Source organism: Anneissia japonica, unplaced genomic scaffold (assembly GCF_011630105.1).
Source record: "Anneissia japonica isolate Jap-2015-1 unplaced genomic scaffold, ASM1163010v1 scaffold1826_len1998817_cov189, whole genome shotgun sequence".
Lineage (NCBI taxonomy): Eukaryota > Metazoa > Echinodermata > Crinoidea > Comatulida > Comatulidae > Anneissia > Anneissia japonica.
The window spans coordinates 1542182-1568629 of NW_022742159.1; the positions used below are offsets into that span (position 1 = coordinate 1542182).

General features: G+C 33.7%; 1 protein-coding gene across 1 annotated transcript in view; it reads right to left on the bottom strand.

Annotated features, from left to right (window-relative positions):
• The window catches only part of LOC117119056, a 33221-nt gene that overhangs the window by 581 nt on the left and 6192 nt on the right, over window positions 1-26448 (bottom strand). Inside the window, exons 2-6 of the mRNA XM_033263865.1 lie at window positions 21843-21966; window positions 5835-7299; window positions 5434-5477; window positions 1754-1883; window positions 2-1136 (exon numbers count right to left, since the gene is read on the bottom strand). Of these exons, the coding sequence (XP_033119756.1) occupies window positions 2-1136; window positions 1754-1883; window positions 5434-5477; window positions 5835-7012 (2487 nt within the window). The 5' untranslated portion in view covers window positions 7013-7299; window positions 21843-21966. The remainder of the gene's footprint in view (window position 1; window positions 1137-1753; window positions 1884-5433; window positions 5478-5834; window positions 7300-21842; window positions 21967-26448) is intronic.

Genomic DNA, 26448 nt, shown 5'->3' on the forward strand with positions numbered 1-26448 from the left:
AAAGTTCATTAACAATTTTATCATCTGATGAAGAAATTACTCTGCTAAGCCAGCCTCTGATATTATGTAGTTGAGTTTCACTGCAATGTGAGAAAAGATTGACTGCAGGAGCAAAGAAATTTGGCATATATTCGTCAGTTAAGAATTCATTAAGTTTCAGCAGAAGATCCTTGAAACGATCATCGAGATTGTCCTGGTGCCATGGCCCAATGTCTATATCCTTGTTGAGATGCAGCATGCAGTTTTTGAGGTGAAATGACGACAGCCCTTTTAGTGGACAGGACTTCCTAACCTGGATTGTCTTGAGAATCTTCAAACAAGCGCGACGACATTCGTTCTTCGAATCCATTTCTCTGATAATCAATTTTTCATTTTCTGAAAAACTCTCACGCCAGATGTGATTGAAAATATTTCGATCATTTCTGTTAGGACACTGATACAGGTCAGCTTCAGGATGCCGCTTTGCAACGAACAACTTATAGTTGGTATTATCAAGCTTATCTATGAGTTTAATGCATGGAACAATATCAATGTTCATTCTTTGTCCATAATCATACTCCACCTCAAGTGTAAGTGCAGGGCCACTTTCTCGTGGAGCAACACGTTGGACATCTGTTACAGTCATCTGATCTACTGCTCGTTGAACAATCGACTGAATCTTTCGTTTCACCTTGGTAGGACTCAAGAAGTCATCATTGACAATGGCATTATCATAAGCAGTCTTAATGTGACGTCGTATTTTCGTAATAAAAAAATATCCGGGTACTTCATATTCATAATCCGATTCCTCATTTTTCCATTTAGCTTCTGTGTAGTTCCACTCACCATTTGTTAACATCAGTGGTAGTAGAAGATCAAATTCATTTGGTTTAATAACTTTGAGCCCTTCATAACTACTGCCTTGTGGCATAATATTGCCAAAAGTATACGTCGTGTTGTTATCATCTCGTACAAACCTCTGAAGAGAGTGTTTAATGGCTTCAACAACTTCAATAGATCTCTTTCGCTCGTGAACCGGGATGGCCGCATAATAATGATAGTACCTTCTCAGCTCTATCAACAGTGGCTTCCGCCTTTGAACTAAATGCGTACTTTGACCAATGTCATCTTCTTCTGCCTCATCTGGGTTACGTTTGCTGGTTGACAATACAAATATATATATATATAAGGAAAAAATAACATTTTTTAATGAATGAGATCACAATGAAAGCACAATAATCATATATCTATCCAACCATGCTATTAAAAAAAGGAGGACAGGTTAACTGGGAAATCGTCACATACTAATAGTGATCTCATGATTTGTAGCAATGGTAAGACCAATTGGTAGCGCCAGTGTGGGAAGTTTCTGTTTTATTTCCACGTGTAATGATTAAATGTGCAGTAAAACTTTCCCACAAATATGCTTATTCAAATTTTATGAGGCAGAAATTACCTGAAAAACTACAAAGTATTACTTTCTTGCTTTTAAAACATTCCCTGAAAATTTCTGAAAATGCATTTTCAAATACTATAAACATTTTTCCAGGACCCCAAATTAGGACCTTCTTCACTCACAAAGTGAGTTTCATTCATTTTTTTCCCTGGCCATTACTCAAGCTGGATTACAGGCCTGTATTTTAACAGTTAGTTGTGACCTCTTCTGGCTACCAGAAGCACTTTGTCACTGAGGCTGTCCAAATTTCACTATTAAACAAAGTATGGCATATAACAAAACCAAAAATATGTTTATAAACAGAAAAGGATAACTCACTCTCCTGCTACAAGTCCAGTATATACAGCATATCCTATCGCACCAATCGCTGCCACACCGCCAATCGCAGCTGCAGCAGTACCAAGCCAGTTATTCCCAGATGCCTCACTGGAGTTTCGATCAGTGTCACCTTCATATAAAATACAATACAATGAACTTTATTTCTGGCAATAAACAAATCAAATTAACAGTGCTTATGATGTCTTCAGAATAAATTGCAAGAAATGGAGGAAACTGAAGTAAAAACGAGGTGTTTCCCCAAGAACATTTAAATAACATTATTTGCATTTTCCTTAAGACACAAGGCTAAAAACGAAAAGAAAAAAGGTAAATACATATACCTTGAAGGAACGGATTTTAGTTAGATGATGGAATTAGGAGAAAAACTTTTCTTTATATTTTCTTTTGAATTGAGAAGGGCATTTACATGTTTTAAGATTATTGTCAAGCGAGTTCCAAAGTTTAACTCCAACTGTTGAGATACATTGCAATTTTTTGTAGTTCTTACTGTGTTTAGCTTAAATACATTTCTTTGTCTAGTACTATAAGTGTCTGCGGAAACGAATGTAAAGAGTTTCTGCAAAGTAAATGGCAATGAAGTATGATGCACTTTAAACATAAAAATAGCAGTTTTCATCTCAATTATTTGTTCAAGTTTCAATAATTTCAATTTAGTAAATAGGGGATCCGTATGATCTAAAAAACAAGCTTTACTTATAATTCTGATTATTCTTTTTTGTTTTAAAACTAAAGGAACTAAATTTGTTTTAAATAAATAAGTATTCCCCCATACTTCAGTACAATAATTTAAATAAGGGAGAAATAGAGAACAATATAACGTATGAAGTGCCCGATTATTCAAAATATGACTGGCTTTATAGATTATTGCTGTACATTTAGATAGTTTTTTTGGATACATTCAAAATATGCTCTTTCCAGTTCAATTTGTGATCAATTAAAACTCCAAGAAACTTAGTTACATACACTCTTTCAATGTTTCTATTGTTTATACTAATGGTGTCATCAAATTTTTTACGGCTATTTGTAAATAATATGAAATTTGTTTTCGAAACGTTCAATGATAGCTAATTGACAGCAAACCAAATGTTAAGTTTATCCAACTCATTGCTTATTTGTCTACATAATACTTTCATATTTTCATTTGAACACAATACATTCGTATCATTAGCAAATAATATAAACTTCAATATATTTGATACTCTGCATATATCATTGATATATAAAATAAATAATTTTGGTCCTAAAATTGAACCTTGCGGAACACCAGTTACAACTTTATATACATCTGATCTAACTTCATTAAAACTAACATATTGTTTCCTGTTACATAAGTAACTGATGATCCAGTCCAAAGCAATACCTCTAATACCATAAATTTCTAATTTCTTAACTATAACAACACAAGATCAATCGTATCAAAGGCTTTTTTAAGATCGATAAATACTCAAATCGCTGATTTTTTTTTATCAAGAGATGTAGTGATTTCTTCGATCAAGTCTACTAATGCCATTGATGTAGATAGCCCTGTTCTTAAGCCATAGTGACTTTCAGTTAAAATATTATGTTTTGTTATAAAACCCTCTAACCTTACATCAAATAATTTTTCTAGAACCTTGGAGAATTGTGGCAACAACGAATCGGTTGGTAATTATTAAAAACATCTTTTTCACCAGACTTAAAAATTGGTATAACCTTCGCAAGTTTCATGTTATCTGGGAAAACACCAGATAAGAGAGATTTACTGCAAATATAAGTAAAGGGTTTAATTATATAAGTAATAACCTGTTTAAGTAGTACCATACTGATGCCGTTACAGTCGAAAGATGATTTACATCCAAAACCTTTTACAATATCCAATATTTCTATTTCAGAAGTATCAAATAAGAACATTGAATAAATATTCCTTTTCCCTAAGTAATCAAATATTGTGCTATTATGATTAGGTACCTGTATTTTATCAGCTAAATTCGGTCCTACATTAACAAAAAAAATCGGTAAAGCCATTTGCTATCGTTTTCTTATCCTTTACTTTCTTTCCTTTATCAGTAAACATATCTGGATAATTACTTTTTTGGCCTCTTTTATTAATAATATTATTCAATATTTGTACCTCTTATATTATTTTTATAATTTTGTAACAGATTAGTATAGTACTCTCGTTCACAGAATCGCAAAATAGATGTTAACTTATTTTTATATTGTTTGTAACGTTGTTTGGATTCTTGAGTTCTTCTTTTAAGAAATTGTTTATATAAATATTTTTTCTTTGTACATGCATTCTTCAACCCTTTTGTTATCCATGGTTTGTCTTTAGATTTATTATTGATATTAATTTTTTTTACAGGACAACAATTATTGTAGAATCTTGTAAAGGTATTTATAAAATGATCATAAGATTCATTCACATCATTGGAGGTATAAACTTCTTCCCAGGTTTCTTGGTTTAACTTATGAAAGAAGACTGACACTGATTCTTCATCACATTGCCTAGCATATAAAATCTTTTTTTCTTCATTTCTACTTATTTTTTGGTGGTTTACACAAACTACTGGTAAATGGTCATTTAAATTATTTATAAGTAGCCCACTTTTATGTTTAACATCTATAACATTAGTAAAAATTATGTCTATTAATGTGGCAGATGATTCAGTTATTCGACTTGGTTTATCTATGAGTGGAAAGAGTCCCAAGGTGAATAACAATTCTATAAAATCTCTAGTACCATTGTGATTTTCAAAGTTTAATAAGTTTATATTTAAAGTCTCCACATAAATATCTGATTTTTTATTACTAAATAAATGTTCAATTGCATCCATGAATAAATTTATATCAGACCCAGGTTGTCTGTATATACAACTAATGAGAACTAGTTTTCTGTATAAATAATTCAATCAGAAATACATTCAAATAAATTATCTATTGATGTCGTCATTTTATCGACAACATTATATTTAATCTCACTGCTAACAAAGATAGATACTCCACCACCTCGTTTATTAGAACGGGCCATATGACACATTTCATAACCCACTAGATAATACATATCGATGTCCGAATTTGTATCAAGCCATGTTTCACTTATTGTCACAATATCAAACTTAAAATGAAGATCATTTAGATAATCTTTTAATTTATCAAAGTTAGCTCTGAGACTTCTACAATTTAAATGAACAACGGAAAGACCTCTTTCACCAGCTAGCTTATTATTTAATAATATTTTAACAAAACAGTAGTTAAGTAGGGCCTATCCCTTGGACCCATTGCAGTCAATTAGCATATTAATTTTGTGATCAATCAATCAATCAATCAATCAAAAACTTTATTTATTCTCGAAATTGCAAGTACAGTAACATATATATAAACAATTATATAAAGCACAATAAAACATTACAAAAGACTTGTTCGATCAATAAAATATTATAAACAGATCGTTTTTCAACAAGTTCGAGCGCGATAAGAATAATATAAAAGCAAGCATAAAGTTAAAAGTTTTGCCTAAATTAATTAGGTTTAAAGTTTAAAAGTTTGTTGTCTTAAAAAATGTGAACAGAAAACCCATGTCTTGTGGGATTGTTATAAAACCATAAAACACTATTGTAGAGTACTACTACCACCCACTGCTACAATTACAGTACTGTTACAGTATTATCAGGTTTTACCTTGATCTTGACTCAAAGCATAATCACTACTGGCTTCAGTATTGCTTTAAAACAAAACAAAATAATACATTTGATTATACAATACTTCAAATTTGTACATTTAGGCCTACACGGTTGTATTTCTTTTCTTCTCACATTGGTGAATGTTATGTCCATATCATACACTACTCAAAGTTGAAAGAGTTTGTAATATTTGTAATTCAAACAGATTTTTTTTTTTTAACTTAACATGTGTTAATGAATTTGATTTTTTGCTTTGATGTAGTATAAAGTGAGAAAACAAATTCTTGATTGTTAACATGTTCAACTGACATCACTTAACATGTTCCAGTACTGAATTCATAATACAGAATTATGCTTTTTTATGAAAAGTTTAAAATAAAATGTTCAGATATTCTTACCTTTCAGTCAGAAGTTCATCAATAATCTTCTCGTCTGAACGAATTATTCTGTTAAGCCAGCCTTCAATGTTCTGCAGTTGGATTGGACTGAAATCCCTGAACAAATCTACGCTGTCATCAAAAAAGCTTGGCATTTTTTTGGTTGATAGAAATTTAATCAGTTTCCGCAAAAGATCTTTAAAACGATCGTCGAGGTTGTCTTGGTGCCATGGCCCAATTCTTCTATCGTCGTTGAGATGCAGCAAGCAGGTCTTGAGGTGATATGACCATAACTTTCCCAGCTGGGATTTTCCTTTCTTTTTCCTGATTGTCTTCAAGATCTTCAGACAGGTGCGCCTACATTCGTTCATCCCATCCATCTGTCTAATAATCGATTTTTCCATTTCTGAAAAACTTTCCCGCCAGATATGATTGTACATATTGTCAACTCTTCTAAGTGTCTGATACTCATCAGCATTAGGGTGCCGCTTTGCAACAAACATTCTACCTCTAATTTTAATTGACGGAACAATATCAATGCTCATGTGTCCTGAGTCATCATAGCAGACTTCAAGAGTAAGCGCTGGGCCATTTTCTCGTAGGGTAAAATTTATTTCATTTGGCAGAGTTACATCCTTCACATACTTCTGTATAACGGACTGCATCTTTCGTCCTACTTTAACTGGGCTTAGGTAGGTATCATTAACAATGCATTCATTCCAATAACTCCCACCAAGATATCCTTCTTTCTGAATAAAATAGTAGCCGGGTATGTCGCATTCACTATCAATGGCTTGTTCGAGTTTCCATCCACTGTTTTCCAACTCCACAGGGAAAAGAAGATCAAACTCATTCGGTTCAATTACTTTAAGTCCTTCGTAGACGCTACCCTGGTGCATGATCTCTCTACAATTGAAATGATTTTCTCGTACATATTTTTGGAATGAGCGTTTTATTTTTTCTACAACTTCCTTAGCTCTCTTCATCTTTTTATCTGGTATAGCAACAAACTTGTTATCATACCTTCGAAGCTCTGTTAGCAGTGACTTTCTAGTTACCTTTTTTCCACTAAGAGGAACATGTCCTCCCTGGGCTCCTCCCCTGTGATGAGTTTCATCTGCTTCAGTATTTACAGCTCTTTCAAATGCAGTTAAATTTTCTTCTAACTGTTCAAGTGATTTGTTCAATTCGTTTCCCATTCTAAACACTTTTGTCAAGAAATTACATCAATATTAATTTAATGAACTTGACATTAACTATATTTCAACTTTATAAATTTGAGCGTTTAAAAACAATTGCGTGCAAACCATTGACCTTGTTGGAGACCGTAACCCAATAACAGTACTGTGGTACTGTACTGTAAATCTTCACCTGTATAGGAACAGTAAATGCATTTAAGGAACCTTCAGCTGATTTGGTTTACTATTCTTTCCACTTGGTCTGTGATGTGCAAATGCGACAGATGTCAGGTCAATGAAAATCAGATCTGTTAAAGATGACAATAATTAAGATAAATGATATAATGGTTATATTAAATGTTATTAGATGCGAAAACACACATTTAAATTAAACACAAGAAACAAAATGTCAGCTAAAAGTATACAGTATATCTCTACGGTTGAGACCATAACGAAACAATAATAAAACAGTAGTTTCAGATATAAAAACATTCACATAGGGCTAAAGATCCTTAACATTCCACATTAAATTGAAAAAAATTACAAATCAATAATGTTTAATATAAATCTGACAATTTATCCTTAGGTCATTGGAAAAAAAAATTATTTTATACAAGCAATTTTTTTTTTTTTTGCCAAAAAACACAAATTGGTGAAATAGGGCATCATACTGTCATGACTGAAAATTTATTAATAATATAGTTACGATAGCTACTATTGACTTACTAAAGTTGCAAAAAAATGCATTGATAAGTTAGACAAGATAAATACAGGTCACCCTCTAATTAAAGACCCCTCCAATTAAAGACCAATTTTCAGTGGTCCCAAATTAACAATATTTTTTCTTTATTATTCTAATTAGAAACCAAATCTGCTAAAGACCATGAAAACTGCAGTCCCAAAAGTGGTTTTTAATTAGAGGAAGACCTGTACATGGTTTTAGAATAGTAGAATACAGTTCAGCAGCTACTGTTTGAGACAAACACTTAACATAGTGCTAAATTCTGCATATTCTTGGTCACCAGAGAAAAAAGTGACATACAGTAGGTAGGCCTACTGTATGTTTCAGAGGAATGGAACAATACAGTATATGTATAGTCTGATACTGATTATGGTCTATTGATAAAAATGATAAAACTAAAAAATATTAATATCAAACACATAATCAATGATGACGGTGGCTTTGGCATGTATTGATTTTGTAGAGCCCTTTTTCTGCAATATATTGTTATTGAATACTTTTGTCACATTTCCATTATATTGTGTTTTATTTCCCCAATTTTCGTTCTTAAACTCCACTCATGTTACTCAATTTTACACTTTTTATGTTACTACATTCATAAATTTCCAGGAGTCCGGATAAGCCAGGGCCGGCGGAACGTTTTTCAAAGTGGGGGGGGCCCACTTATAAGATGAATGGGAATATGAATCATACAGATCTGGAAAAACCTAGGGGATGGGGATCAACATTTTTCCCAAAAAGGAAAGGGGATCCGGGGGTCCTCCCCCGGGAAAATTTTGATTTCTAGATGGCGGGAAATCAAAATTCAAGGTTTTCCCCTCTCGAAAACAGTCAGGTAAACTTTCTCATTCTTATTCCAGTGAATAGGCCTGTTATGTGTGTATACATACATAAAAAAAAATTAGTTGTTGCATAAGTATTCTTTTTTCAGTGAATTGATAAGCTCCAAAGAAAAGGAGCGGGGGTTCCGGGGTTCTCCCCCAGAAAAATTTTGAATCCTAGATGGCGGGAAATGAGTTTTTTCAGACTTCTGAGGTGTCCTAATTACTTTTAAGTTCTTCAAATTTCAAGGTTTTCCCCTCTTGAAAACGGTCAGGTAATTTTTTCCCATTGTTATTACAGTAGATAGGCCTTATGTGTGTATACATACATAAAAAAATGAGTAGTTGCATACAATTTTTCCATGAATCCATAAATACGAAAAAGAAAGGGGGGTTCGGGGGTTCACCCCTACGAACATTTTGATTCTTAGAAGGCGGGAAATGAGTTTTCACTTTCTGAGGTGTCTTTTAATTACTTTTAAATTCTTTAAAATTCAAGGTTTTCCCCTCTTGAAAAACGGTCAGGTAAATGTATCGCTTTGTTATTACAGTAGATAGGCCTTATGTGTGTATACATTCATAAAAAAAATTGAGTAGTTGCATACGATTTTTTCCATGAATCCACAAATCCCAAAAAGAAAGGGGGGTCCGGGGGTTTCATGCTGTTCCATCCACCTTTACCACAAAACCCGACTTATCCACGAAAACTCAGGAAATCAAACCAGGGTCTCTTATCATAGCTAATTATACTCTAATTATCAGGAAGGCTAGACCGCGGTACATGAAGGGCTATCGCGGCTGGAAAAGTCATTATCTCAGAGGGGGTGCTGCCATAGCAATAACAATCAATTCCTACTGAGTTTACTATAAAAAGAAAAAAAAATCTATTTTGTTGAAAATCGTATGAAATATTTTAACATTTGTCTTTAGCAGAAAAACTGTCCTACCTACGAGTTCGAATCGTAAAAAACGAGCCCTTTTACGAGAAGTTACAAAAGTACAGGGCTATTACTGGGCGGGCTATTACTGGGCCTAGCCTTGGCCCACTTGGTATAGGCGCCGTCGTACGACGACATGAAGTTTCTGAAAAAGGCGGATGAATATATTGGTTTGAACGTGATTCACTTTGAATCCATTTATTAGTAATATTTTTATTGATGAAAATTAGTGTGTAAAATATTTAGAAACTACTTTAAATGTACGAATCGTTTAATATATAATTGTTGTAAATAAAAATAATACAACAGTAATTGGGAACTATTTTGCCAGCGTAATAACAGAAAAACTTCAGCAGTAAATAATAAAAGAGCGCTTGGTTTGATCGTGTCGTCATATGTTGTAAATTTGTAAACAGTGGTTGACAGTACTAAGAGATGAAAAAAATTAGGTCGGCAGAAAAATTTGCCGACCTTAAATTCTCAGAGGTCGGCAGCCTCGGCAATTTTTTACTACCTAGGACTATAGTATTAACTACGATTTTTCCGAACGCTCGAACTTACATATCCATGCATGTCCATGCGCATGCCCAGAATGATCAACCAGGGATTTCCCACATGTACTTGTTAGTAGCGAAGTCACGACTCACGATATGATCGTGATTGCGTTTAAACGGGCGTTAGGATTAGGCCTACAATTATGTTGTTTTTAGATAATAAACAACATTTTAAATATGACTAATACTGTAAAATGAAGACAAATTATAGATTTAGTCAAGCATCTACGGGGTCCACGTGGCTTCAATTTGGCAATGTTGTAGGCCTTTGTTGACTAGGCCTAGTGTCATTCCTACCTAGGCCTAGCCTACGAAACGACTAGACGAGAAAGACAAGACGATTGTACACAAATCGTACGTACTGCATGCCTATTATAAATAGTTATTGTACAAACAAATCTGTTTTATGAACCACCAATTTCCTTGGTTTGACGACGTACATGAAATTTAGTGTCTGCTATAGCCTGTTTCAGTCAAAGTTTTGGCTTTCCAAGCAGTTTTTGAAGCTGTAGAAAAAAACTGTTTAACAACACCTTGAATTTTTTTCTAATAAATTATAACAAAAACCGGATGATATTGTTGCATTTTATTTTATTATTTCTGTTAAACATTTGTGTTTGTGAGCATGGAGTATTGTGAAAGTAGTTCCAGTTTACTGTCTGCCTGAGAAAATTGATTCTGTTTATCTAATTACTTAACATTTATCTGATATCCTGTGGAGCTTGTAAATAGCTCAAGGACACTACACCCTGGTTGCAAGAGGCAAATTTTGGTAAAGGAGGATGGAACCTCATGTCTCCCGTGAAAATTTTGATTCCTAGAAGGCGGGAAATGAGTTTTCCCGACTTCTGAGTCTTTTAATTACTTTTAAGTTATTTAAAATTCAAGGCTTTCCCCTCTTGAAAACGGTCAGGTAAATTTTTCCACTTGTTATTACAGTAAATAGGCCTTATGTGTGTATAAATACATTAAAAAATTGAGTACAGTAGTTGGATACGAATTTTTTTTTTTTCATTAATCGATAAATCCCAAAAAGAGAGGGGGTCAGGGGTTCTCCCTCGGGAAAATTTTGATTCTTAGAAGGCGGGAAATGAGTTTTCCCGACTTCTGAGGTGTCTTAATTACTTTTAAGTTCTTTAAAATTCAAGGTTTTCCCCTCTTGAAAATGGTCAGGTAAATTTATCCCATTGTTATTACAGTAGACAGGCCTTATGTGTATACATACATTAAAAAAATTGAGTATTTACATACAATATTTTTTCCATGAACCCATAAATCCCAAAAAAAGGGGGGTCCGGGGGTTGTCCACAGGGGAAATTGTGATTCCTAGAAGGCGGGAAATGAGCTTTCCCGACTTCTGAGGTGTCTTTTAACTACTTTTAAGTTCTTCAAAATTCAAGGTTTTCCCCTCTTGAAAATTATTATAATGAATCAATGAACCCGAAGAGAAAAGGGAGGTTCGGGTTCTTCCCGGGAAAATGTTAATTTCTAAATGATGGGAATTGAGCTTTCCCGACTTCTGAAGTATCTTATAGTGATTTTAATCTAAGTTCTTCAAAATTCAAGGCTTCCTCTCTTGAAAACCGTCAGGTAATTTTTTCCCAAAATCCCAAAAAGAAAGGGGGTCGGGGGTTCTCCTCCGGGAAAATTTTGTTTCCTAGAAGCGGGAAATGAGCTTTCCTGACTTCTGAGGTATCTTTTAATTACTTCTAATTTCTTCAAAAATCAAGGTTTTCCTCCTCTTGAAAATGATTCAATAGAACCAATGAACCCTATAGAAAAAAGGAGTCCGGGTTCCCCCGGGAAAATTTCGATTTCTAGAATGCGGAAAATGACCTTCCCTGACTTCTGATAGGTCTTTTAAATGACTTTTTAAGTTCTTCAAAATTCAAGGTTTCCCCTCTTGAAATGGTCAGGTAAATTTTTCTCATTTTTTATTTTATGTGTGTATACATAGGCTACATAAATAAATGAGTAGTTGCATGCGTATTCTTTTTTTCCATGAATCGATAAATCCCAAAAAGAAAGGGTGATCCGGGGGTTCTCCCCCGGGAAAATTTTAATTCGTAGATAGCGGGAATGAGCTTTCCCGACATTTGAAGTGTGTTTTAATGACTTTTATGTTCTTAAAAATTCTAATTTTCTGATTGTAACATAAAAAATAATAAAAAAATTTTTAAAAAATCAGCTCACGGGTCCTGAAAAGGTAGGTCTAGATTTTTTTTCCGGTCACACAAAAATCTCCAGACGTTATTTTTTGCAAAAAAAGTGGGGGGGGGGGAGCCCCCGGGCCCCCTGCCCCCCCGGTTCCGCCGGCCATGTAAGCTACCTCAGGGAAATCTGGTTCAATGAGCTTACTTTCACACCTAATTTTATTTTGATTGATGATAATACCCTATCACCAGCTGACTTCTGGAAGATTGGCATGCAAAATACCATAAATTTCTGGGCCATGGATGATGACAATGCTTATGTACTGCCCAGTACCCAATGTAAAGAAGTAATAAACAATAAATGTGCATGGGTTAGTTTCCGCGAGATTTTTGTATTTGCTTGCTGAGAGACTTGGAATTGAAACCCATGAAGAAGAATGAAGACATTCGTATAGGGTTTGTGGCGCAGCTAATCAAACAGCATCAACATCTTTATTTATTTTTTTATTTATTTGACTTCACACAGGCAAGAATACAATAAAATATCAATGAAATAAAAGATTGCCGGTGACGGGAAAAGGCCAAAAGGTAAACAAACCACACGTCTGATAACGGCGGATCCCGAATTGCACAGACCAAAATATAAAATCAATATAAGTTTTAAAATGTAAACACTAAAATTTGTAAAAGGAACTCCTCAAGGCATAAAACAAATAATAAAACAATCTCAAAGAGAAACTTTAAGGAATTGCACATAGTTGTCAAAAATTTCAATTTCAATTGGGCGACATTTGGCACAGCGACAACATGACAACTTATTTAAAAAGAGATCGTGATAAAATAATTTAATACTTTGCTTAAAAGTGTGCGTAGTTGGGCTGTTTCTAAATGTAAGAGGCAGGGTATTCCACATGGGTACAATGCGGTTAAAATAAAATAGTTTGTGAGACTCAGTGTTGCACTTTTCAATAATTAAATCACTATCAGTTGACCTTGTGACGTGATCAGTCATTTCATTAAATCGAATGAAGTTCCTGACATCGAGGTCAGTATTAAAATTTAGGCATTTGTAAAAAAAGGTAAGATCTAAATATTCTCTTCTGTATGATAAGGGCATAAGATTAAGTAACGAAAGTCTTTCATTGTAATCGCAATCTGGGTAATGCAATATAAATTTCGTTGCTTTTCGTTGAACTCCCTCCAAATGTTGCAAGTTGCATTTGGAGGTGCCACTCCATAAAGGGCTAGCATATTCTAAACCAGGACGAATGAAGGCGGTGTAAAGTGTTTTAGTGACATTGATAGGAGCTGCATATCCCACTGCACGCTTGATCATTCCCAGTTTGCGGTTACATTTGGAAACAATATTTGATACATGATTAAAACACATTTTAAAACACCATTGATCTCAACACCAAGATCTTTGATACTAGTTCTACAGAGCAGTGCACCGTTCATATTGTAATTATATAAAAATTGGATTACGTTTCCGTGTAATAGTGATAATTTGACATTTGGATGGGTGAAGCAAAGATCACAAGTTTTGCTCCATTGGGTAATATCACACCGTAATTCCGTTACCAAAAAAGTGATTATTGTTTTTCTGAGAGCAAAGCAATGTCCATAAACTCAAGTTAGTTTATATTGTCTTACTGTACTAGTCATACACCTTTACCATTACCACTCAACAGTTTTCTTTGATCTTCGCTAGTTTTGTAGAAAACCTGGTAACGGAATTACATTTGGTAACGGAATTACATGGTAACGGAATTACATTGAGTCATAGGAATACAGTTAATAGAACTTAATTCACTATTACAAAATATACTGCCCATATTCCTCCATAGCATTGATTCAAATTGATACTTATGTCCAATGTAGCCTATTAAAATGACAAGATGGCAGCAAATTACCTTAGCAATGGCCCTAGTAACTGTGAAGATAGTGATAAGCTGAATTTAGTGATGATGTTGAAGCAGATGTCAGTGATGATGCTGGTGATAGTGATGAAGTTGAAGGAAGTAATCAAGCTCATGATGGTACAAGTAATTAGGCATACAGTAAAAAGTGATAATAAATTGTCTATAGATCCGACCTGAAGTAGGTGGTTGTTAAGTATTTTTGCCAGAAGAATGCCAACAAGTTTGTTGGTCAGGTTCTTGAAAGTCACAATGACAAGTTTACCCTAAAGTTTGTTAAAATAACTGAATTTTGATAATTTGTATGGCCAATTGACGACATTCATAGATATAGTGGATAGGTCTTGCATAGTACCAAGCTATGTGAACCATAGATGGATAGGCATTCTAGAATAGCCTTTTTCGGATTATTGTGGGTATAGTATTAGTAGGTGCGGGTGCAACAGATAACATTTATGCCTACTGTACTGTAGTTAAATTAGCTTAGAATCATATAATGTAGTTTTATAAAGTACAGTAAAGAAGAGGAAAACAACAGACGCCAAAATTGGATACAAGAAATCATGTAATTCATCTATATCAAGCAGAGAAGCTTTGCCTATATGAATAACAGTCATATCGAAATCCCTATGAAGTTTTAAAACATGCAACATTGTATATGTTTACAGAACTGATGATATCGATAACAGGTTTAAAGCATTCCATCCTAAGTGGCAAGTGTAATTGCTGTTGGATGTGAATTTAAAAATAAAAATAACAAAAGCAAAATAAGAAGATTGAAGTTTGTCATAGTTGTATAATAATTCATTGTCCCTTCATAAACAGAAACGTAATTTTTGAACTGGCATTTTGTACAATTGATTACTATTTGTGATTGTTTATGTGATTGAGTATGTACATATAGTGATAATAAACAATAGTGAATACTGTTAATGAGTTTGACTAGTATCATGTGCTATGTTTATGCTGATAAAACATCTAGTTGGACCAGCTGTTTGGAAACATCACGTCACTGTACCAGCATGTGAATATTCCATGCTTTGTGTTTAAGTTTGTGTTTGCTGGACATTTATAACTGGACCATACTGGGTTTGTTGGAACAATAAAACAGTCCTCATTGATGCCATGCAGGGGTTTCGCCAGAAAAACAAAATAGACGGCCTATTTTGTTTTTCCAAAATGGAAGCCAGTGGGCATGGCACTGAGCCGATGGCAGGCCACGCCCATCGTTAGTAATCCCCATTTATTGGTTATTGGTACGAAAACGTACATTCAATCAATAAATGTTGTTTTTATCAAACGTAATATGATTTACCTTTAGTTTAATGTAACATTCGATAGATTTGAAGAATATATAAAGAATTTGCTAAAGGTAGACCAGGCCCAATTAGGCTAAGCCGAGCTGATTAGGCCCAGCCGTCCAAGCCGTCACGGTAAAAGTTGCCTTCCTAAATATTGTAGGCAGTCGAAAAGACAGCCGGACGGCTTGCTCGCTAATATACGCATGCACTATCTCGCCACTATATTTCCAGTAATAATTTATCTATGCTGTCCTACCTATGAAAATTTATCTTTAAAATTTTATTTCGTGAAATATTGCACACAGGTAAGAAGTGAACATGCCACAGTTTTAAACTGATGGGCGCAGCCATGTTTGTTGTCTTGTCTCCGGTCCCCACACAGAGCAGTTCCTCCTTGTTTCTATTTCGCGCTGCTGTGTGGATGTCTACTTCCAAAGTGATGGAAATACCAACGCGCTGATTGGCCGACTTGGCTTCTCTGCACAAAGCATGAGACGTAAGCATCGGATCGGAGTTTAGTTTGCTAATATAAACCTAATCCCGAGTAAATCTTAATGCTTTGCATCGGCTGTACCGTGTATACAAATACACTCTTTTTATACTACTACTATAAAACTAGGCCTTTTCTAGATAGAAGCAAGGACTAGACCTAGACGGGACGATGATGGAATGGAACTGCAGGGATAAGCCCAGTCGGCTGGCATTCGGACGGATGGTAAACAAGCCTAGGTCTATATAAATTGCCTTCGGGAGATGGAGTTTTTGTGTGTTTTGTNNNNTGTGTGTTTTGCAAAAAAAAAAAAAAAAAAAAAAAAATCAGGTCGGGGGCTTTTCTGACGGTCGGGCGGGGATGCCAACCAATTGTTTTATTTTACGTGGCCTATTATTGGGATAAATTATTGTGAATGGAAATAATACCTTATAATTTACGATCAAACAGGACTAGGGAGATAGGGAGCACACAAAACATAGTTAGCATTTTGATTTCACAAACATAAAGGTGATTTACTTAATTTATCATTATCAGTGGCAGCTCCAGGAAAGCAAATTAGAAAGGGGACAGGGAGGGACTTGCACGTTGGAAAATTTATGATTATGACACCTCTAGATTGCCGGAAATGGCACACTCAGTCCTAAATTCTAATTCTAATCTTCCTTTTTTTTTTTTTTTTTTCCATTTTTTAAAAATAATTTTGAAAAAATTAGGGCCGGCTCGGCCCCACTTGAATCTGCCACTGATTATTATGGCGTCATTGCGAGACTGCGTCAACGTCGTAACACTGGAGTTTGTAAACGTTTGGTAGCCTTACCACTTAATCAAAACAGACAGACATCATATCCGTGAAATTAGAAAAAACAGTAATCCTATGTATGTAGATAATATTAAACACTAGTATATACGTACCGATCATAATAATATACAAAAAGAATAAATCGTTTATATTAGAAATTGTGCACTTTTGAGTTTGTAAAAATATTGGTCTAATAAGAATACATGCTCCCAATTTCAACAACATACAATACATTGTTTTCACAATAAATTTAGCCTCTGATAGTCGTTGCACCCATAAACCGCACTTAGAAAAGTGAACAGACAAAATTCATGAGTCATGCGTAATTGTTATTCTTTCCATTCGCTTGTAAAAGTGGGGTTTTAATTATAGAAGATTGGTGAAAAGTGGGGGGGGGGGACAATCGATATGATGTCCCCCCCCCGTGTCCCACCAATCGACGCCCATGCATGCGTGAATAGAGAGAACACCAACTTCGTGCACACAAGGAGAATATAGCTTTAAATGACGGATTAAATTGCCAACTAGTACAGTATAATATAACCTCCAAAAAGACAACCAAACATCAATTAAATCGTTATTTGAAGTGAATATGGCAAGCAAAACCAGAGCGAGCGCAAAATCCAATGACTTAACAACCCAGGCCAGACCACCTGTGGAGTCCAATGAGGAGGATCTCGCCCCTGGACAGCTGGATGAAACGTTAGCCTGTCAACTAAGCAAACTGTCAGACCAACTTAACGGTAAGCTGGACAAAGTCCTAGAAAACCAAAAGGCATACAACAAAAGGCTTACCAAACTAGAAAAGTCATACAAAGACATAGAAAAATCAACTGAATTTGCCATTGAATCTGCAAATGAAACAAAAGAATAAAAGCAACTTGAAAGTAAAATTAACAAAATGGAGGACTACGAAAAGAAAATGGCAGCTTCTAAGAAAAAAATGGCGGAAATAGAGAGTGCACTTATAAAGCAGGGACGCTACTGTAGGAGCTTCAATCTATGATTTAGAGGAATTAAAGAGGATCCCAATAAAAAAACACTTGACAAATTACAATAACTATTACGAGATGATCTTGGTCTTAATGACATTATAATCGAAAATTGTCATCAAACGGGCAAACGTCAAGTAGATAAACCGAGGCACATTATAGCAAAGTTCCTTTATCGGCCGCAGAGAAATAAAGTACGGATCGAAGGGAAGGCAAAACTCAAGAAAAAAACATCCAAAATATATATAACGAAAGATTTACCTGGGGCAGATGTTAAGAAAAAACAAGAACTAGCTGGAATCATGGCCCAGGCTTACGCTGAAAAGAAAAAACCCATCTTCCGAAACGGCCAGCTTTTCATCGACAGTAACCTCTACAGGCCACCACTAAATTATACTAATGAGGCAAATTAAAATTCTAAGGAATAAAAAGAGAAAATATTGTACTTTTACTTTTACATACCGTGACTGGATATTTATATATTTCCTATATCTGAAGCTATGCTTTATGAGGCGCCATCTGTTCACATATTGTTTAGCAAAAAATGACATGGTTTTTTACATTATATATTTATATATTATTTTATATAATATATAATATTTTATATAATATATAATATTTTATATAATATATAAAGTCAAACACAACACCAAGAGTATGTCCCTACTGCAAGGATATACCTGGTACCATGAAAAACATTCTACAGACGAATGCGGATCAGCAACATCTGATATCAGAAATGACCAATGAAATCTCCACTCTGAAAACCATTGCAAATCAACAGAAAGATTTAATTGTGGACCTTCAACTAACAGTTAGAGGTGTTTTAGCTCAGCCTGCATGTAAATGTGCATCTAAGATCCATTGATCTGATTTTGATCCAGGAGAATCACTCCCAAATATCTCACCAAAAAACCCATCAAATAGTAGGCCTACTACTGCACAGAAGGTAACAAACAAATCAAGTGAGAAACTGATTGTGGATGCAAAACAAGAGAACAGTAAAATCAGGAACACGCTTATAATTGGAGATTCAATTATCCGTGATATAAAAGATAGAGGTCTAAACAACACCGAAGTGAAATGTATAAGAGGACAAATCAAGGATGTCAAAGAAAGCCTAGTGAACAAAGCCAGCTCTTCTTTTGAAACTATTATACTGCACGTAGGTACAAACAACTGTGCGTCTGATAAGAGCTTTTCGAACAGCATTAAAGAATACGACAATCTGGTACAACAAATCAAATCAGAATCACCAAAGACAAACGTAATTATATCAACGGTGTGCCCAAGAAACGATGATAAATGTAACCAACAACGAGTGAATTCCTTTAATCTCGGTCTAAAGAAGATCGCCAAGGCTAAAAAATGTGCGATCGACAATGACGAGACATTCATGTTAAAGAATGGATCGGCCGCGAAATCTAAATTGAACAGAGGAGGACTCCACTTATCTTGGGAAGGCACACGATTACTACTAGCGATCATTGAATCAGCACATAAAGTCTTAAAAATCCGCTAAAAAGTGCACAAAATCGCGATAACAACCGCAATAACACACGAAGAAATGATATGCAGAAACAATCCCAAGGGCAACGGTTCCACCAACGCAGTAGGTTTAACAGAGAGAAATAGGATTCAGCACACAACAGCACAGATACATACTGCCCTACAAGTAACAGATATGCATTATTAAATGACGAACTTGAATGCGGAAAACACAATATTTCGATTAAAACGCAAGTTACAAGTAAACAGCGACATAGGAGAGGTGGTAAAGGTAAAACTAAGCCAGATAAAAATTATGTACATCAAATGAATATCGCATTCAATAACGTTAACTGGCTTAGACCCAAAATGTTTGAAGTATCACAATTTATATTTGATAATAAAATTGATATTTTTGGGGTCGCTGAGACGTGTTTAAATAATGATCTGGGTATTTCAGTTAACAGGTATAATTGGATGAGTAAAAACAGAAAAAGTAAAGGGGGAAGAAGAATCGGTATGTTTGTATCTAATAGTATTTTAATTTATAGGCGATTCAAATTTATCCATTGTCACTATCTTATGTGAGGGGAAAATCACGTGGTGTAGAGGCAAACAGCAAAGTACAATCGATTATATTTTTTCCTCTAAAAATATGTTCAATATATCAAAAATGATTATTGACGAATTGAGAAAATACGCTTGGGCAGCTACCATAATATACTGCTTCTAACGTTAGATATGAAAGATATCCGAAGTAAGTCTGACCGAGGATGTAAAAAATATATTTGGGATATTAAACTCGGAGAAGATTTCAATGATTATAAAGCTAATTTAGAAAAAAGTTTTGAAGATTGGGACGCAAGTGCTTTTAGTATTTCTGATGATTTATGGAACTCGTGGAAAAGTACTGTAATTAAAGCTGCAGAAGAAGGCATTGGTAAAAAAATAATTGGGGGAAAAAATAAATCTTGGTTCGATATTAAAAGAAGCTGCAACTGCAATTAAAAATAGGAAAAATGCAGCACTAATTCATACAAAATATCTTAAAAGAAAAGATAAAGATGAGGCCACTTGCAGCTTTTTGTGGCAAAATTACCAACAGAAGCGTTTGTTTGCTAAGAATTTAATTAAACAAAAGATTTTGGAAATGAGGGTCAATAAATCAATAGCTATTGCTAACAAAGGAGGCCAAAGCTGTAGAGAATTTTGGCAATTACTCAGAGGGTCAAAACAGCATATAAATTGTTTCAAGGTACCAGGGTCAGAAAAAATTGTAACTGATGTCAAAGAAAAGACGGAAACGTTGAAAAATTATTGGGAATCACTAAGTAAACATAAATGTACTACATTCAACAATAATATGTATATGACTATAGAATCTTATTACCAATGTTAGAAATGACTCTGTAGTTGAAGATAACCAAAATTGTTTATATGATATAGATATAGACATTGAATCTGTTAAAGATGCATTAAGTTTAGCTAAGAATGGTAAATCACCAGGTGAAGATGGTATCATTAATAAACTACTAAAAAATGGTGGAAAAATTATGGAACGCTCTCTTTTAGACCTGTTCAAAAGAATTATCTTTTTTGAAATTCCCCCAAAAGATTGGAATTTAAAGCCCCATTCCCGGCAAAATTTCACTAAAAACTGACTTTATTTAGAAAATATGCATTTGCATTACTCCAATTTTTATAAATCATGAAAAAATATTGGCATGAATTATAGTTTTACGCAAAAGAATAAAAAAAATGAGAAATACAGACTATTTCTCATAAAATATTACCATTTTCTCGACGAATTCATCGTTACTAGGCAAATTCAGAGGTTGCATCCACTGGAATACTCTCGCTTTTATTTATACTTTATACAGTCAATAAAGTGCGCCCTCTCTAATGAGATTAGTTTTTGTACTTCGCATCTCGCACAATGCGGTCGTTCGGTTAGGCTGAGATATGTTTGTTTAAGTGTCAAAATCTCAGTCAGAATCAGTTTTTTAACAAATTAGAATTAATTCCTGTGAAATATTTATATTCACAAGTACTAGCAACGGAAAATATCATGTCGGCCGTTTTTATGTGTGATAACTGAACCTAAATCGAGGTAAGGCTAGGCCTAGCCTAGCAGCATTGGATAGGCTAATGTTTTCGGCGCCTATGATATTTCTTCTTACGACCTATCGCAAAATTTACATGAAAAATTCATCCGCATTTATTTTTTGTGTGGAACACAAAAAATCAAATTACAGTCTTATTTTACATTTTTTTCATTCTTAGGAATGTCTAAATTCATTTAAACTAGCAATTCCGTATTATATTTATAAATCTTTATAACATTATACAAAAATTAGATTTTTCTTAAAAACCGCAATTTTACCGGGAATGGGGCTTTAAGTATGATTGTACCTATTTTTAAACAGGGGGATAAGAAAGACTTGAACAATTATCGCGGCATTTCTCTTACATCCTGCATATCTAAAATATTTAATAGAGTCATAGCAACGAGTGTTTCAAATTACCTTGAAGATGATAATATACTTTCGGAGGTTCAGGGAGGTTTCAGAAGAAACTGAAGATGCGGAGATCATGTGTTCGTAGTAAAAAGCATTGCTACATGGAGACGTAAGGAAGGTAAAAACACCTACCTGGCATTCCTGGACCTCCGGAAGGCATTTGATTCAGTATGGAGGGATGGGCTTTTAAAGGCTATTTGGAATGTTGGAATTAGGGATCGTCTTTGGAGATTAACTGACAATATGTACGCCAATACTAAAGGAAAAATAAAATTTGGGGATAACTTGACAGAAGAATTTTCTATTGAACAGTGTGTTAAACAGGGATGTGTCCTATCTCCTATACTATTTTGCATATTCATTAACGAGTTAACAAAAATTTTAAAATTGAACGATATTGGTGTTGATATTAATAACACATGGCATGGAGCCCTATTTTGGGCCAATAATATAATTCTGATTGCAGAAAATGAACGACAAATGATTCAAATTTTAGACTTTTAGCAGCTAAATTCGCTGCAGATTGGAACTTGGAATTCAACCATACTAAATCTAATGTACTTGTTGTGTAGTCCGGGGTCATGTCGAAAAATGGGCTCCCGTGGGATTTTTGTGATCATTTTAGTTTTTTGGACGGAATATATACTTTGAAGTATGCTGAATCCAATAAAACGAGTCGCCAATTTTTTTACGCACATCTTTATATGCAAATTAGTTAAAATATGCAAATTAGTTCTGAAAATGTAGGGTACTTATATCTTGGTAAGCACTTGTCGTACAAAGTTGCTTTTTGTAACAAAATATTTACAAATGCACATTTATACTCTAACAGAATAATTTCTCAATATCAACCAGAAACTGTTTTATTGACCTTTGACCTATCTTTGCAGTATATAGGCCTATTATAGTTGTATATATACCTAATGATGACTTATGGTCGAAAGTATTATTACAACTATATATATATATATATATATATATATATACGGTATTAAAATAAGTTGATCCTTCGCCAAGTGAAGGAAGATGCGCTCTCCAAATGATGAAATGGCATTGCCATCTCTACCGTATACACAGAGGTATCTTGGTGCCAGTATGCTGGGCTAGCTCCGGTAGCTGTCACCTAAGAAAGTCCTGCGACTTAACTACCGTGCATTATAAATGTAATTATTTATGGAGCATTTAAAGAGGTATGTCTAAAGATTTTACTGATTCATGAACAATTGTCAAGGCTAACAAATTAATCAGGGCTCACAGAATCGCCTGCCCGACGTCCCAGGGAAACCAAATATCTGCGTTGGGCAACCAAATATAAATAGGGTGCGTCCCGACGGGTAACCTCTTTAACATCTTTTTGTAACATAATATTCTGTTAAAATGTTAATAAAATATTCATAATTATCACAGGGTTTCTCACCTCGCCGGTCATCCCTGTTCGGCTCTCAAAATTCCCGAAAGATTGTAATAATAATATATTATCTGACATTTGTAATGGCAATGATAATATTAACATGCAATGGGCTTCCAACACAAAGAATTCTTTAAGAGATCTCACATTATCTCAATGGCTTGAAGAAGGGAAAAGCAAATCATCTATTAAAAACCATGACTGTAAAGAATGCTCCTACATTGGAGGTATATCTTCTTGATAGCAATGACTTTGAGGGTGCTTCATTGAAATTCAAATTAAAGACGAATACCCTTCCTCTTGATGGAAGCAAAATGGTCTAATGTTCCTAAATTTTGTAATATAAACAAGTAAGAAAATAATACTCTTGCCCTGCTCTAAATTATATTAGAAATGAGGAATCAGCAACTCTCTCTTAACGATTTCCTACATGTTTTCCAACAATTCCAACAATTAGATATTGAAAACAAATTACTCTTTATTCTCGGCAATGACAATATTCCATCAAAAAATTAAAATCTTGATTGACAAATTTTGCAAATCCTTAGCAAAAAGAGCATGGAGAAAAAGGTGTGATCTTCTTAAGATTAAATTGACTTTGTGTTGTTGTGTTTTATGTCTCTTTTTATTTTCCTTTACTATACTACTATACTGTATGTATATTTTCTTTAGTTTTGTTAAGATTACTTTTGTATTAGTAAGATGTTTGACGCACCACCTGTTGAGTGCCACCGATATAAATGGTGTATGTCAATAAATTATTATTATTATTATTATTATTATTATTATATTTTATATAATATATAATATTTTATATAATATATAATATTATATAATATATAATATTTTATATAATATATAATTTTTTATATAATATATAATTTTTTATATAATATATAAAAAATTATATATTATATAATTTTTTATATAATATATAATATTTATATAATATATAATATTTTATTTAATATATAATTTTTTATATAATATATAAAAAAATATATATTATATAAAAAATTATATATAAAAAATTATATATTATATAAAAATTATAAATGTATACAGTAAATATTATTTATTAATGACACAGTCAACACCAAAAAAACAATATCATATTTAGAGGCCGCAATTGTACATTTCAGTTTACTAATGTACAATTATCAAATAATTCTGTACTCGAAAGAGTAACTCATATAAAATTTCTAGGAGTTAATCTTGATGAATTTCTATCATTTCATAACCATATTGATGCTATCGCAAATAAAGTCTCAAAGGTAATAGGAATCTTGAATAAATTGAAATATTTTTTACACTATTCAATAATGTTACAAATATATAAATCCATAATTCTCCCCGACTTAACATACGCAATATTGGTATGGGGCCCCTTCAATCCAACAAAATTAAACAGGCTTCACATTCTCCAAAAGAAAGCACTTCGATTTATATGCAAAGTTCATTTTCATCATCCTTCATTACCACTATTTTTACAAACTAATACATTAAATATATTTGATCTCTATAAAAAGCATATGGCAATATCACTCTTTCAATTTAACTCTTTTCAATAATAAACAGCTTCCTATTACCTTTAATACATTTTTTCACACAATTGAAGATACACATAACTATGGAACCAGAAATAGAAAAAACTTTACCACTGTATTGAAAACAAAAATGGGACAAAACAGTATCAGCTATGGAGGTGCCAAAATATGGAATGGCTTAGAACACAATATAAAAAATCTACAAAGTATTAGTATTTAAAAGAGAAATACATAACAGACTACTTAACAAATAGATAAAACTGGTAATCTTTACTTTACTTGGTCGAAATTTTACTTTTCTTTCCATTATATTTGTCATATTATTACTACACTTTTTTTAAGAATCTTGATTTATAAATGAATCGTCTTCTATTATTATCTTTTTATTTTTATTTTGTAGTTATTATTGTTCTTTCTTTGTAGGGCATCAAAACTTAAAGCCGCTGTGCGTATAAGACACGTACAATGTATTATACACACAGTTGCTGTGTGTAAGATCTCTTCAGTCTACTATACACACAGCCGCTGTGCATATAAGATCTGTTATGGTAATTAAATATACAGCCGCTGTAACTTTCCTGGCGCACTTTTTTCATGGATAAAACACCACTGCTTTGCACATGGATGCGTTGCCCTAGCTAGGGCTACAAGAGCCGCATAGCATTGTATAATACTTAAATAAGGTGCTTCTGCAACTGAATTATTCTTAGTTATTTGGTTTTTTTTTTTTCTTATTTTAATTTATTTCTTTCGAAAGTGTACTTTCTATCACATATTGTCTAGGTAGGCCTGGGCCTAGGCCTAGTCTTATTATGCCTCATCGTCCCCCGCTACACAGTACATCAGTAGAGCACCCCCCCCCCCCCCCACATACAGTACAGACATTTGCTAGGCAACAACGTGATTGCACCTTCCTGCCCAGGTGTTCATGTAACACTGGCATATTGAATAGCTAACCAGTTGTGTGTGTATTTCTTTGTGAAAATGAGTACCGCAGCATAGTCCGGCAGCTTAGCAGATGGATGTGGACGTTCCGGACAAAAGCACCAATTTTTTTTTACATGCTTCTTATGGTCATAACATTCAATTTTTGGTAGGAACCACCTCATCCGAGATCATTATGGCGGCCATCTTGGATTTCAAAATGGCCGCCTAATAAAACCTATGTTTATCTATATCTTCGCTTCTAAACCACTTGGAATTTTAATTCTAATGTCTGAAACTATTTTTATATGGTCAAGGAAAACCATCATACCATTTTTGAATTGGTCAGATTGCCACAAATAGGTCATTTAAGGTCAAATATTGTATGGTATCTTAAAAATTACATAATTGTCATATTTTACATTAGAACCATACCTTGACTCTCAGAATTCAAAATCTTTACTATGAACTACAATATTTCATTCAAGGTCATTTTGGCGGCCATCTTGAATTTCAAAATTGCTGCCACGCAAATCCTATATTTATCAATATATCAGTTTTTAAACCACTTTAATGAGAATTATGATATCTGAAATTATATTTATGGTCAAGGATTTATAACACTTGTGAAATGGTCAGATGGTCATTAAGATCATAAAAGGTCATTTAAGGTCATTCAATGTATATACCATACCATTACTATTTTTTACATGGTCAGATTGCCACAAATAGGTCATTCAAGGTCAAATATTGTACGGTATTTTAAAAATTACGTAACTCATGTATTGCATTAGAACATTAGAATCATATTCATACTCTCAGAATTCAAATGTTTTACTATGAAATATATATATATATA